The 15,152-nt window shown below is 36.6% G+C and overlaps 1 protein-coding gene across 2 annotated transcripts in view; it reads left to right on the top strand.

The window, feature by feature from the left end:
- Positions 1 to 5,371: 5,371 nt before the first annotated feature.
- The window catches only part of adamtsl3 (ADAMTS-like 3), a 180,260-nt gene continuing 170,479 nt past the window's right edge, over positions 5,372 to 15,152 (top strand). For both annotated transcript variants that reach the window (XM_053513528.1, XM_053513529.1), the window contains exons 1-2: positions 5,372 to 5,492; positions 6,298 to 6,414. In XM_053513528.1, coding sequence (XP_053369503.1) covers positions 6,346 to 6,414 — 69 coding nt within the window. In that variant the 5' untranslated portion in view covers positions 5,372 to 5,492; positions 6,298 to 6,345. The remainder of the gene's footprint in view (positions 5,493 to 6,297; positions 6,415 to 15,152) is intronic.

Raw genomic sequence — 15,152 nt, forward strand, 5'->3', positions numbered from 1 at the left:
TCTAATATTTATTTTTTTCTCTTACAGTTGCATGCATTGGTAAGATGAACAGTTTGTGTTACATTTTTTGTGAACTGCTGACAATTTTTCTCTTAAATTTAAAATATAACTATAGTTCATAGTGTATATTTAAAGGAAATAACATCACAGCACATCAAATAACCCAAGATCATGCAGTATTTGCATTTACTTAATAACTTAAATAAAACAAAATGCAAATCGTTTGCAAACAAATTGTGTGAATGCTTTGGCTAAATAACATTATAAAATCAGTATTTGGTGGAATAACCCCTGATTTGCAATTACAGCTTTCATGCATTCTAGCATGATCTCTACCAGTTTTTCACATTGCTGTTGGGTAACTTTATACCACTCTTTTTGCAAAAAAGCAAAGCAAACAGCTCAGCTTTGCTTGATTGTTTGTGACCATCCATCTTCCTCTTGATGACATTTTAGAAGTTTTCTGGAGTAAATTGCAGTGGTCTCTTATTTTTTTTCATATATATTTCCATGGTGGCTTAGTGGTTACTCACCTTGCACCACCAGGGTCCGGGTTCAATTACCACCTGTGTGCATGGAGTTTGCAGGTTCTCCCCTTGCTTGATGGGTTTCTTCCCACAATCCAAAGACATGCAACTCAGGTTAACTGGCATTCCCAAATTGAATGTTGGACAATTTTGATGTCCCACCACAGTCATAAAATGGAAATAAATACAATGGTCACTGTTGGACTCCACAGTTGGACTACAGAGGTTCCTAGATGGATTGATGGATCAAAAACTAATTCTGATATTTTGAAAAAGAGTGTGTCTATACAGAATACTTTTTTATATCCAATACATTTTGCCATATTGTGCTGTTGTATCTCATTGTTTACATACAAATGTTACCTCACCTAAATCATACATGCAAACACCTATATTTAAAAAATAGTATTTAAAAGAGCTTCTGATAGTTTTTGGCCACTTACACATACAGTAAGTACACATTAGTTCCTATTTAAAACTTAGTCGACACCTTACTTGCAATATTGGTACCCCTGGTCATTCATGCAATTATACAATTAGTTAATCATGTGGCATCTGTTAATGCATACAAATGTAAAGAAGAAGAATTTACACAGAATGGTGTCAGTAACCCCGGGGTAAACCTATCAATCACAGGGAGAACATGCAAACTCCATGCACACACACCCAACATAGCAATCAAACCCAGGACCTGGAAGAGCAAAGCGACAGTGCTAACCAATAAGCCACCTTGCCGCCTTTATGCAATTTATATTAAATTTTACTGGATGGGTTATACTGTATGTTTGAGGCTTTCCTATGCACAGTGTGTCAGCTTCTCTTTAACTGTCAACAACGGAAACCTGCAAGACCAGATATTACTCGTGTGTTGGATAATTCTCTCATTGCTGGTGACAGTCTTGTGTAAGGTAATGTATACACAATATTGTGTATACATTACCTTACTGCAAGTCTATCATATACAGCAGTGTTGCTGTTGGTTTTTTAACACTGTGTACACTTTATTAGATACCTAATGTATGTTGGTTTGGACTACCTTAGGGGTGTTACATAGAGTAGATTATTTTTTTATGCACAATGTATGTTATGCATCCTCAAGCATTCATCAGTGTTAGTTGAAGACCTCATCACTGTCTATTGATGGAGATTTGAGGTTGTTTTCCAACCCACCACTGACAGTATTGTTTTTAAAATTTCAGCAATACTCCTGTACCTAGTACAGTCACACCACTATTATTATTTCAGGGTGTTCCATGACTAGGGTCTCTCCCAGGGGTCTCGGGGCATTAGGCGAGGTACGCCCTGGACAGGGAATCATTCATTACAGGGAACAAGCACGCACACGCTCACATCCTTGCTACAGGCAAAAAATGCCAAAAAGCTTAATCTGCATGTATTTGGACTGTGGGAGGAAACTTCAGTTTAACTCCACACACGGAACCAACGTCGGAATTAAAACCATTGACCTTGGTGGTTTGAGGCCACAGTGCTAACCACTATGTCACCATATTGCTGAATCAATTTAAAAGCAATATTTAATGACATCTCTGTGTTTAGCATGGTTAGTTCTTGCTATGACAGCAGTAAATAAAGGAGTGCAAATAACTAAAATATACCCTGACTTCATTTTTATCGCTTTACATTTTTATTCATTTTTAAATACTGTACAATCTTGTTTAAAACTTTGAAGCTTCAGAAATGCTTTAAAAGATGCTAGATAGAGAACTTTAGCTTTAAAGGCCCTTATTCACTATGAAACATTGTGTGCTATTCTGTATTAATTCTTTTCTATTTATATGTATTACTGTAGTACCCTGCTGTTACTCTTGAACTCCTCTCAAGTTAAGATTGTATTTTGAAAACTGCTCTGGATAAGGTGTGTACCCAGTGCATGAGTGAAAATATAATATTTTAAATCCAAGGATTATTTTGAATTTGAATTTATGTATACTGTGCTATGTCTGTGCAGAGCTTTAAGTTTTTTTTTTTCAAACACCAGATGGAGACAAAACTCAATTTTTCCTTGTTTCCTTGTCCACTTTATAGCAAAAACCTAGTTCATGAAATATTAGAAACTATGATTTTTTTTCTTCGTCACTTAACTTAGTTTTGTAAGCCAGTCTAAACACTTGGTATAGATCTTACATACTCATGAAATTCCAAAGTGCAATTCATAAGTTTAATGTCTATACAGTGTAGCATAGTTGAGGAGATGCTGAACATGGCGTGTGGTGCCATTTCAAACACAAGGCTGATTCTGGTCATTGAAAGTATTATAAAATGACCTGGTGCAAATAATGATCAGTTTGCTGTGCATAACAGATACAAACATGCTGTATGTATTTATATATGGCTGTATAAATGTATAGTATAAAGTCAGTTGTTTCCTCACAGTGGGAAACAAACCATGATGAATTAAGGTTGTTGTAATTAAACCTAAGACAGAGAACAAACATCAGTCATAAGATCTGTAGATTGCCGACTGAAGTTAATTAAAGCCACAGACTTCCACTGCCAACTTCTATTCTTCAGCTGAAAATATCAGAGAGAGAGAGAGTGCGGCCCTCAAGTGTAGCATGCTGAGCTCTTTGATCCTAAGTCCACGCAGAAACACCACACGCAGCTGCAACAGAACCACTAAATGTTTATTGCTCAATCATTGAGCTGATCCTGAACATTTGGACTCGTAATTACTTCGTTTAGCAGCGTGGTTTTCATAGCATTGTGATAAAGCACTATGATAAAGGGGTGAACAATGTTATGGAACAAGTGCCGTGACATGTGGCAAGATAAATTGCTTTATCGGAAGCATTTATTTATTAAATTTTTGGTTTGTTGGACTGGCGGTACCACTACATATTTTCTGAATAAATAGTTTATTTATTGGACACAAGGTCTTTCAGGAAAAATATATATTTTTTAAATTTACACACCCTCTCTCTCATTTCACACTTTTTAGTATAGATTAACTAGTGGTATTTTTTATGTTCTCATAATATGTTTTTTTCTGTTAGGAGTTTTTGTAATGTTACTTTTAAAAACAATGGTGCTGTTTAAATATTACTGCCCTGTACTATCACAGATCTAAAATAAATAAGTAAGTAAATAAATAAATAAATACTGTAAATAAAATCTAAGACTGTTAGAACTAAAATATGCATTAATGTAATTATTATTATTATTATTAGTAGTAGTATCATTAGAATAATAACATCAATAACCTTTATTGGTTTAATCAATATGAATATAATTTCCTTAGTGCTCTCATTTCCTTCATTAATAATTAATCAGTATGACATTATCTCATTCTCTATCATCATTATTACAGTAATTAGTCTTACTAACATTATTACATGAATGTTCATAACGTTCAATAATTGTTCAATTATCATTTAAATTTTGTCAATTTTTTTATTTTTTTTTATTATTAAATTCATGCTCTCGTTATTATCATTATAAAGAATTGAACAGGGTTCAATCATTACCGGTAATCATTAAAACTTTTCTAGTACTTTTTACCAGTATTATTTTAGCTGTTCAATTACTATATATATAATATATATATATATATATAATATATATATATAAAAAATCTTTCATATGTTTATGAAAATATGATGCTCTATCAGAAAAATTATTTCTTATAAGTTCCTCTTTGGATGGTCAATGCTTCTAGTTTGGTAACAGATTTTGCTTGTAAACTTTTGTTTTTCAAAGGAAAATGGTCATATACTTGTATACAAACCTTGCCATAAACATATGCACATTATTCATGTCTACAGGACACTAAAACGATATCCACCATGGAGAGGATGGGCTCTTACACTTCTGAAAAACCATCCTGGTATGTGACTGGTATGGTGAACAGGTGTGTGAATGTGTGTGCACATGATACCGCATTGATAAACTGGGGGCCTGTGCAAAGTAAATCCCAACCTTGTCCCGCTTTTATTTCCTCCTGGATTCACCATGACCCTGATCAATCTTCCTACAGAGAAAGTTATGAATTGTCATTATTATCAACATAATCAAAAATGACAGTCTGCACAAGTCTAGTCAATATAATTATAAAAATTAGCATCATGCACTATAAGCATCTGTACTACAGTTGTTCTTGTTAGCCTTTCAGCTGCTCCCAACCAGCGGTTGCCACAATGTAGATTAAATTACAGGTTTTATGCCGGATGTCCTTCCTGATGCAACTTTTCCATTTTAACATAAGCTTGGGACCGGCAGTGGATCCAGTGACTGGGATTTTGGCATTGGGTTCGAACTGAATCTGGGCCTTCTGCATGGTAGGTGAGAAACCAAATAAGGGCCACCTATACTAATACCGATACTAGTACTATAGGAATCATTATTCCAATCATGGTAGCATGGTGGTGCAGTGTTGCCACCTCACATCTGGATTTGTGATTCGATCTTGAGTTACTCTTGCATGCTCTTCTCTTTGGGTTCTTCACCTGCTGAAACATTAATACTCTATGTGACCCTAAATTGTGGTGATTAACTTAATTCATGAATGAATGTGTTTGTGCATATAGTACTGTACATGGTGCCCTGTGAAAACCAGGCATGCCAGCCAGGTGTGTAATCTCTTTTCATGCCCTGTCTTTGTTCTTCACCTTGACTCTAATCAACATGTTCTTGTCCTCCCCTCTGCTCGAGGTTCTCATTCATATTCCCTTAACTTCTCCTCCACGGTTTCTGTGCTGCTCTTCGGGTTTTGGTCGCGTAGTGGAGCAGCAGCAGCGCCTAACCCATCTCTCTCTCTCTCTCTTCTCTCTCTCTCTCTCTCTAATATCGCTCTTTGCAGCCACTCATCAGCCTTCACAATCTGGGTTTCCACCTCAGCTGGACTTAAAGCTCACACAGCTCTTGTTCTCCTTCTCACGTCGTTTAAAAAAAAAAAAAAAAAAAGCAAAATCAGCGCGTGACTGCACGTGCCACTCCGGAGCGACGACGGTAAGCGCGCGCGAGATCGCCACATCTCCCCTCTTTCTATCACTCACTCACTCACTCACTCATTACCGAGTGACCATCGCTCGCGACACCTTTTATTTACTTACTTATTTATTTATTTATTTATTTATTTATTTTTAATTAGTATTCGTGAACGACAGAGAAATGCTCGTGCGTGTTACCGCTAAAGAAACACGCATCAGGCATCATCCACGCATCAGTGTTGCCATGCAGGGCTGCGCGTGCACGCTGTACTATAGAGTTAACACTTAACCAAAACTCTGCAGTGCTCATGTCATGTATCGCAGGATGGTGTGGATCATGCAACACGATACTGATTGCTTTATTAATTGCTAATGAAACAATCTGTAGCTTATCTTACATAATCATATGGTTTACTGCAAAAGCTGCATTGCATGTTCATCTTTTCAGAACTAAATGATCTAAGCTATAAAAGCATTATTATTATTATTATTTAAATGTAGCACATTAATTGTTAATATTATTCTATAGTCGATATTCATATTTTAATCAATTTAAATATCCATGCACAAGATCATTTCCATACAGCTCACAATCTTTATGTATAATTTCATTTGGCTAATTTTAAGGAATTTGCAGCCTGGTGGACTTGACATTTTCAGTCACTCTATTTAATCCAAAAGTTAAGTTCAAAATGTAAGATGTGTTTAATAAAGAAAAAAAAAGGGAAAAAGAATAATAAAGTCTAATCATAATGCAATGCAAAAATCATATGGTTTTTCATATGGTGCTCTGATATGTTATGTTTGTTTATCTCTTTTCACAGGCTAATATCCCACTTACGAGGATTTTGGATAAACGCATCATTTTAAAAATGGACCTTTTGTTTATTTCTGTGTGGCAGATGAGCATGGTGCTCAGTCTTATTCCTTCTGGGAATCAGGTAGGATTCGCAGCAACGTTAATCTATTATACTCTATAATGAATACCTAATACACATTATACGCTGTGAAAGTGATGCTGATAAAGGAACAGCCTAAAAAAAAAAACAAGACTTTTGGTTTTAACCAGTTATGGGTTTGGGTTCAGGTATACAGTGAAAAGCCTAGTTTAGACAGTTTTCCCCTTACCTTGCATAGGGACAATCAGCCTCAACATGTTTGATATCCGAAATATTTTGGACTGAAGCAGAAATTCGAGATCTCTTAGATTTAACATCTATTCTGAAAGTATACACCCAGTTCTTTACATACTTCCATTTCAAGGTAAGACATTACTAAGTTGAGCAATTTTGATGATTAATTTAGTTGATATTGCAAAAATAACAGAAACAGTCTGAATTTACAGTTTTAAATGAGCATTTATAACTCTAACTTTTAGCTTTCAGTTATTATGCTGGAAATTGGCCCTAAGGTGTGGAATAATACCAAAAGGGGGAAAAAAAGATTCCGTTTGTCCAAGCGAACAAAATCCTTGTTCGGCTTTGCTGTGAATTTATTATGCACTTTTATAGATTACAGTAAGGCTTAACACACACACATACTGTACACACACACACATTCGCATATCTGTATATAACCTCATTTAAAAAACTGAATGTTTTAGCCAGATGTGGATTCAGCCAGATGTGGTATTTATAGGAAGTATTTATTGTGATATATCATAACACTAATTATCAGCACAACCCTCACAGACATTCATTCCAAAGCAAGTGTGAACTTAGGCCATGCGCTAAGCTGCATGTTTGGGAGGGGACTGTTTGAATGCAAGCTGTTTTTATGCAACACAGGACACAGGGTGCCAGTTATATATAGAGTTTAGTGAGGAGGTTAATGGAAGACCTGGCACTCACAGGCACACATGAATGCTGCCTAATCCCTGACAATAGGCAGCTGAGGGATGCTTGATAGCAGCAATTTCCACCAGCTGAGGTATCTTTTTGCTTGTGCCTCGGTGGTGTGTGTGTGTCTGTGTGTGTGTGTATACAAGAATAGCAATAGAGTGAAACCTGAGGCGTTCCCTTGTGTACCTGACGGGAGTGTGTGTGGCCTGTGCAGTGTATGGACAGAAATGAGAGCAGGTACAGTAGCTTGGCAGAAAAAAAGCAGTCTAGCATCCTTATTGTAGGCAGAATTGCATCACAGTCAAAACTAATATTGTAATTTACTGTTTATTTGTTTATTTTTTTGCAATATCTCGACCACAAATGAAAGCGATAATAAATTATGCAAATCTGTTTCTTATTAGGTCTCAAGGCATGAGCTCATTTCTGGCGTATTCACAATAGCAGAACAATACTTTGCCAAATATGATCACTTTAAATTTGATAAATTTTGTCTTTTTAGTTTTGTCAAAAATTTTGATCACTGTTATAAGTCTAATCACTGGCTCAGAATTCTGAGAAGTCTTTCATACACATTTGGTTACGTTATTTTCTAGAACTAATTAAAACAAAATGAATAAGTCCAGCTGCGCTGCTGTACTGTCGTTCTGTTTGTTAGTTTGTTTTAGAGAGACGCACATGATAGAAATCATTATATGTAAAAGCATGTGCCATTTCCTCTACAATTTTTCTGTGACTTATCCAGTAAAGTCTAATCTAAGTAGATTTTTGTAAAGTATTACCAATAAATAGCATCGCCATCACGTCACATTGGCAAACATTACAAAGTGTTAAAACATTTGTCACATAAAATCTCTTGGCTGGAAACCACAAAAGAGACTTTTTTTTTTTTCCTCCAGCACTTTTTTAACAGAAAAGCTGTAGTGAGAGCAGATGATGAAAAAAAATCCAAGCTGCGTGGGTTTGGTCATTTCAATTTATCACGCGAAACTTTCACTGACCCATACGGTCAACTCAAGCCATCCATCTCACGAGTCAACAGTCCAACCAAATTGAAACTTCAGGTGAATATCTTCTGCCCTTTCTTTAGGGGGTAATCTTTAGCAATAATATTTGTTCAGTGGGCTAAACACTTGTGTTTGATTTATGTGTGTTCAGGGACTACCCAAAATTCTCTGCATATGCAGAGCGAAGCTGTATGAAACAGGTGTCCTGTTTTTTCTATCTGCTCCCTACTTTAACCTCGCTCTGACAATATAGCTTTCCTGCTGGTGAAACACTACACACACACACTCACACAAACACACACACACCCACACACATCTCTCTCTCTCTCTCTCTCTTTCTCTCTCTCTCTCTCTCACACACACACACACACACACACACATACACACACACACACACACGCATTCTGCTGCAGGCTTTTCATCAGATACACCTGTGGCCAAGGATCCCTTCTCACTGTACTGTTCTGGTAGAGTGTGTATGTGTGCATGTATGCATGTTTGTGTATGTGCATACACCTCTAAAGTGTTCGTATGTCCAAGTAGAAGAGTTCAACCTTGATGTGGCTGACATCATGCTGCATTTTTCAAGAATAGAAAGTACCTGGACTTTATCAAAGGCTAATGTAGTAATGAAATGTTGTTTTTGTGGCAGATCACTGAAGTTCTCTTTGGCTTACAAACGAATAAACAACTAACTCTTATAGTGGAAATTGATGCAAATGCATTTAAGCCAAAAAAGCAGTGTTCCATTAGCTAAAAAACTCTGTGTTCCATTTAGACCTGGGTTACCTGAATATATGGAACATTTCTGGTCTTTCATTCTGGTTGGAGTCTGAAGTCCTTGTCTCTTTAGCTAGTTAAATGACGGGCGAACAAACACAACCAGACTGCTGTTCCTTAAATAGCTATATAATAGCTATAATTAACAAATACATAAGCTAGCAAAGAAAAAAAGCTATGAGCCTTTTAACTACTAGATTTTTGCCTATAAAAGAAAAACAGATATATGAATATAAGTGTCACTCTTGGGTCATTACAACACTTTGCATAAAGATCTGTTGCTTTCTGAGTGGGATAACTTTACCTAGTGCGTATAAATACCGCACACAAAGGCAGTCTAAGGTATTCTTTTCCCTCCGGTACAGTAATGTGGGCTCCTTTTAGGGTTTTCTGGTTTTTCTCCCCACCTGCCAATAACATGCTACACTAAATCATGTGAACGTTCGTGAACATGGTGTGCTGCACCACAAAAGGTATAATCCCACCTCATGTTCAGTGTTCCAGGGTTAGGCTGAGACCGTGAAACTGATGAACTGAACACGAAAATGCCAAAAAAACAAAGCAAAACAATGATATCATACACCATATCATTTTGATGTAAAAGGCAATCCATGCTAGGATGATATGAAAGCTTAATATCAGCACTACATCATTTGTATGAAATGAATTCCACCATTTTTGAATGATATCAGTTTGGAATAAAATTAAGATATTTAGAACAGATATACAAAATCCTCGGACATGTCCTTAGAGTACTGATATATGAATGATCTGTTCCACCTAGCCGGCTGAGCTCTTTAATATACGTTAGATTTCTACCATCTACAGTATGTAAAATACCAAAATAAATCAAAGAGACTTCACTTCCGGTTCCCTAAAATGTCTCAAAGGATGGAAGGGGGAAGTCGCAGGGTGACTGAGTCCATAGCTGACGATGGCAGACCAGGGCAGATTGGATTTTGAAACTTTAATTCACGCTTGGCTTGGTTTGTGCCTTATGAAAAGCAGATGTTGGATTAGCTTCATGCCTGATTGCGTTCCATTGTTTTGCGTTTTCAAGGATCTTTGTGCTCTTAAGGGCCCTGATCGGAGCCAGGTCTGTCTCTTGCTTTTACAAGTGAGACACTCTTAGGCCAGAAATCCAAACGCTTGATGTGAATCCTCTCAGTAACCTCAGTATCTGTCCAGATTAGTATCCCCTGCAGATAAAGTGTTCAAAGATTCATATTTTGTCAACCAACATTAATTCTTCATCATCTCTCATCATACCCTATTATTCTTTAGGCCTTTCCTATCTAAAATATTCAAAGAATTATTTATCAATACTCATTGAAGGGTCTATCTTCTCTATCACACTTGGTTCAGCTTATCACCCTTTTATCAGACCTCTTTATTGAGACCGGGAAAACGTTAAACCATGCATTATGGGGTCTCTTTCCTGAGTCTCCCTTCAGGTAAAGAGGGAGAGCAGATGTTGGATTAGCTTCATGCGTGATTGTTTTTCATCATAGTTTAGCTCTTGCAGAAATGCCTATGGCTTAAAGGACAATCTGATCCAGTTCTTTCTTTTTGGGGAGACCATTACCAAATAGACATTGGCTATTTCACCAACAAGGCTAATGCATTTGTTACTTTACATCACAATGATTGCCTAATCTTTCTTAGTGTTATCACAGTGCTGTGCTAATTTTCTTTCCCAAACATTTATAGAACCCCTATTTGGTTAAAGACTGGCTTCTCTGACATGCCCATTATAAGGATTATTAGAAGATGGATGCCTTTGTTCTGCCTTCTAAGTGGGACAGACTTTATTTAACTGTTTAAAAAAGTTACATATGTGGAAAGCCTCCTCTATAATGGACAACTCACTCAAAGTAACTCACTATAATATATTATGTGCTATAGATTTAATGTATTATAGTAGTATAATTGCAGTATTTTTGTATAGTAGATGTGATTAAAATGAATATAACTGATATAGTATATCAATATGGAACAACATAAATATTTTTTATTGTTGAACAAAATGACACCAAATGTGGAAAGACTAGTACAATGATATATTAAATATAAACTTTCTCTTGGCTGCTCCCATTATGGGGTTGCCACAGCAGACCATCTGATTCACGTACAACTTGGCACAGGCTTTATGCTAGATACCCTTACTGGTGCAACCCTCCCATTTTTCAAAACAGGCTTGGGACTTGCAATGTATGCAGTGGCTGGGTGGTGCGGGGTGTGACAAGCCACCATTCAGATCCTTTAATTAAAAAGCTAGAGCCTTAGCCGCTTGACCCACCCCTCCCTACAAATGTATATTAAATATAATATCATGGTATTCAATCCACTATACTGTACATAAATACATACATACATAAATACATACATACATACATACTTACATACATACAAGGCTCACTCATGTATTATGGCTACCAAAAGATAGCTTGTCTGGTCCGATCCCACAGAAAAAACAAAGCAAAGCAAATCACTTACTCTTTTGTAAATGCTGGCCATGATAGAACACCCACTGAGAGCCCAAATCCTCTAAAATCCCCAGATCCCATCTGATCTATCTATTACTTATGATGTGACATGGCCAGGGTTTGTGCAACTTGCTACTCAGCTTTTGGCATGATTAACTGGTTATTTTAGACAGCTTGCTTTTCAATGCAAAAGTTAATCTTGGAGATAATAAAATTAGTATTTTGGATACTGGATGTTGAGAAACTAGTTGACCAGATGGAAGAAAATAAATATCGTGTTTACACTGCTGATTGTTGGATAATTCCACAACTACAGAGCCTAAATAAAACTTTTATTATTTCCTTAAAAAGTAAATTGTCATCAGTTAATCTGTATATGAATTTATACATTTAAACATATAAAACATTTTGGTTGAATTTCATTTTACATAATATGTTTCCTCCGTTTTGCTCTTTTTTGCCTGGATTTTGCAAACACACATGAGTATTATAAGGAGACTTAATTTTTTAAATTTAGTTTCAAGCATTATAACAATATAAGAGCAATATTAGTGGTTAATAAATGGCACATCTATAACATATCAAAAGTAAAGGTTTCATTGCTAAAGATTATACTGTATAGTGATCAAACAGGAAGAGCGTTGTCACCAATCCATTAGGCTTCCACTCTACAGATGCTGTACAGTATTTGCGTGTGTGTGTGTGTGTTTGTGTTACAGAGAGGTGTAAGGCCTGCTGTTTTGTGAACAGAGAGAAAGAGACAGCTATAGCCTGTTTGAACAGCTGAGACATGTAAAACACAGACTAGACCCATATACTCAACAGCAGGAATAGGTTGGGGCTCTGTGTGCTCGTGGGCTCGTGTGTGTGTGTGTGTGTGTGCATGCACGCATTGACATTCTGTACTCAGGACTAAAACAAAAGAGCCACACAGAAATAGCCACTGATGTGAAGTAAACTAACAAAATAGTCTTTTACACATTTACAAATGACATCATCTATATAATTATAATCCTTGTGTGGATAGGGAATTTCAGAGAACTCCCTAAATTGTGGTAACATTGTAATAATGCCTATATATTTTAATTCCTTTTCATTTCTAAATAAATACATCTTCACCTCAAATATATATTAAATAAATGTTGCTAAAAAAGTGTCCCAGCGGAGACTGTAATACTGTATTTGTCATCAAAATTTAATATTTAATATTTTTTCATCGCCCATGTCATTAGGATTTTATTTTAAATGTCGGTTTTTAATGTTTCTTTTGTGCTTTTCAATCCTTCGTACACATCCATGTCATCATTCTGCTCTCTTTTCATTTACACTTCGAACCCAAATAATCCTCAACAGTTTCTTTTTCAAATACCTAAAGTCCGACCTTTTGCCCAGCATTTTTACTACAAGCAGAATTTATAATTTTTTTTTTTTTTTTACATTATCTGACAGTTGGAAAAAAAAAAAATTAGCTTAAAATGTGTGAAAAGTCTAGAAATAGTCTTATTAAGTATATTCACTCTGTATAATTTCTTTCTACTGGCCCTAAAATCTGGTCAAATCGATAGAGCATTCCAGTCCCTAAAGGGTTAATCGTCCACACAGTGAATCTGCTAAAGCCACACTCTACAGTACCTTTCAGAAAGGAAGTTCACTGATTGGGTTTATTTGTATTTCGCTGTGTGAAATGTGAGCACTCCCGGAGAATTACTTTATCACACCACTGCGGTTATTTAAAGCACTATTCTTTCACAAAATCTCTCTTTTTGATTTCGGGAGGACGATCGGCTCAAACAGGACTGATTTCAGTGAACAGGAAATGAAGGGGGACGAGGTTTCCAGCACAAATGTTAATTGTCAGTAAAAGTGAGTAACAGCACTTCAAACTGTTAGGAATAGAGTTATGTTTCAATAAAAGTAATGTAAACGCGTTTTTGTGTATGTGAACGTGCAATAGTGATTAACAGGTAATTGGTTGTTTGGAGGTTTGCATGATTTCTAAAGAAAAAACTAACCAATACAAAAAATACAGCAGTTGGAGATTGATAATTGTCTCCATTTGAAGGCTATGCTTTCTCCTTAATTTTAGACCTTAAACCATTAAACTGCACCATCCACTCTGCCACCACACACACACACATCACAAATCCTAAGTCTGAATAAACTGCATGTGTGGGTTTGAACACTAACACTCGTGTGCGTGCTGGAGACGTTTTTTGAAACAGGTCTTAATCAGTCCCTCATGCAACCGCTCTGGACATTTCCCACTGTGTTTGTGGGGCTAAAAAAAAAAAAAAAAAAGCAACAAGGAGAGCAGCGGGTGAAAGACAGTCCTCGTTGTTTGTCAACTTAAGTGCACATTTTATTTAGGTTGTAACTACAGCTTTGTCTGTCCCAGAGTGTGTGTTTTATTTCCGTTTGACTCAACAAGCCTCAGTGCACTTCAGTTAGCATCAGTCTCCAATTAGCCTGACTGTGTTTCACCTTATGGGTGAGCAGAGACCGCTTTAATGGGAACTAGTTGCTTGTAGGAACTGAAGCGTAAGTGGGGAACTGAAGAAACTGGAATACGGGTGTCATAGGATGTGCATGTGGAATCATCCGAGCTAATTATTTAAATTTTTGTTTTATACCTTGTCAAGCCTAATTTGTGCTTGTGTTCATGCCCATAGTTAGCCATGGTTACACGGCAGTTATGGGAGGATAACACTATAATTATTTACTTTACATATAGTAACCGTCAAGCACTTGATCTGTTTTAGTTGAAATATAAATCTTTACATTCTTATTAATCACATATATTTTGTATCATAAACATCACAGCTCTAACTATACTGTACACTGGCTAGATAAAAAATATTAATGAAAAGATCTTTATCTACAGTACATTGTGGTTTTTAGATCACTATAAATTTAGAAATTCACTATAAAGTAAGAACATTTGAAAGCTTAGGGGAAAAAAAGGCTACGCTCACATTACCAGCCTGAAGTGCCTCAATTCCAGTTTTTCAGCCTAATCTGACACAGATCTGAATTTCTTTAGAGCTGTCTGAACACACAAATCTGATTTATGATTTTTCAGATTGGATCTGAGTCACTTTCGTATATTGTCCTGGATCAGATGCGTACCTGATATATGTGGTCATGGGACTCGAATAAGAACAGGCAGCTCAGAATTCATGCCACTTGCTAAAATCGGCCTGTACCGGCAGCTCTGGGGAACGTCAGGGCAGTGCTACGTAGCCATAACCGATGTCCTCAAATTGCATTGTGCTTAGCCCGGATTAGTCCATTTTGCTTTGGCTTTGTGCACTCCACATTTAATGACTACTTTTTCTCCATCCTTCTCAGAGTGCATTCATATTTGGCTGCCTGTGCAGCTGTGTATGCCTCAACATGCACTCCATTTATTCTTCCTTTAGAGTGCTATCTGCTTCCGAATGCCCTGAAAAACTTCATCTCCATTTGCCTTGAAGTGCACTTTAGGTCTATCTGCCTTAGTCTAGCTGGCTTGGTTTTCAGTGCACTTTGCTGCATGGGAACAGGAGAACTGGAGTGAACTCTGTCT

This window comes from Clarias gariepinus, chromosome 15 (assembly GCF_024256425.1).
Source record: "Clarias gariepinus isolate MV-2021 ecotype Netherlands chromosome 15, CGAR_prim_01v2, whole genome shotgun sequence".
NCBI classification, from domain to species: Eukaryota; Metazoa; Chordata; class Actinopteri; order Siluriformes; family Clariidae; genus Clarias; species Clarias gariepinus.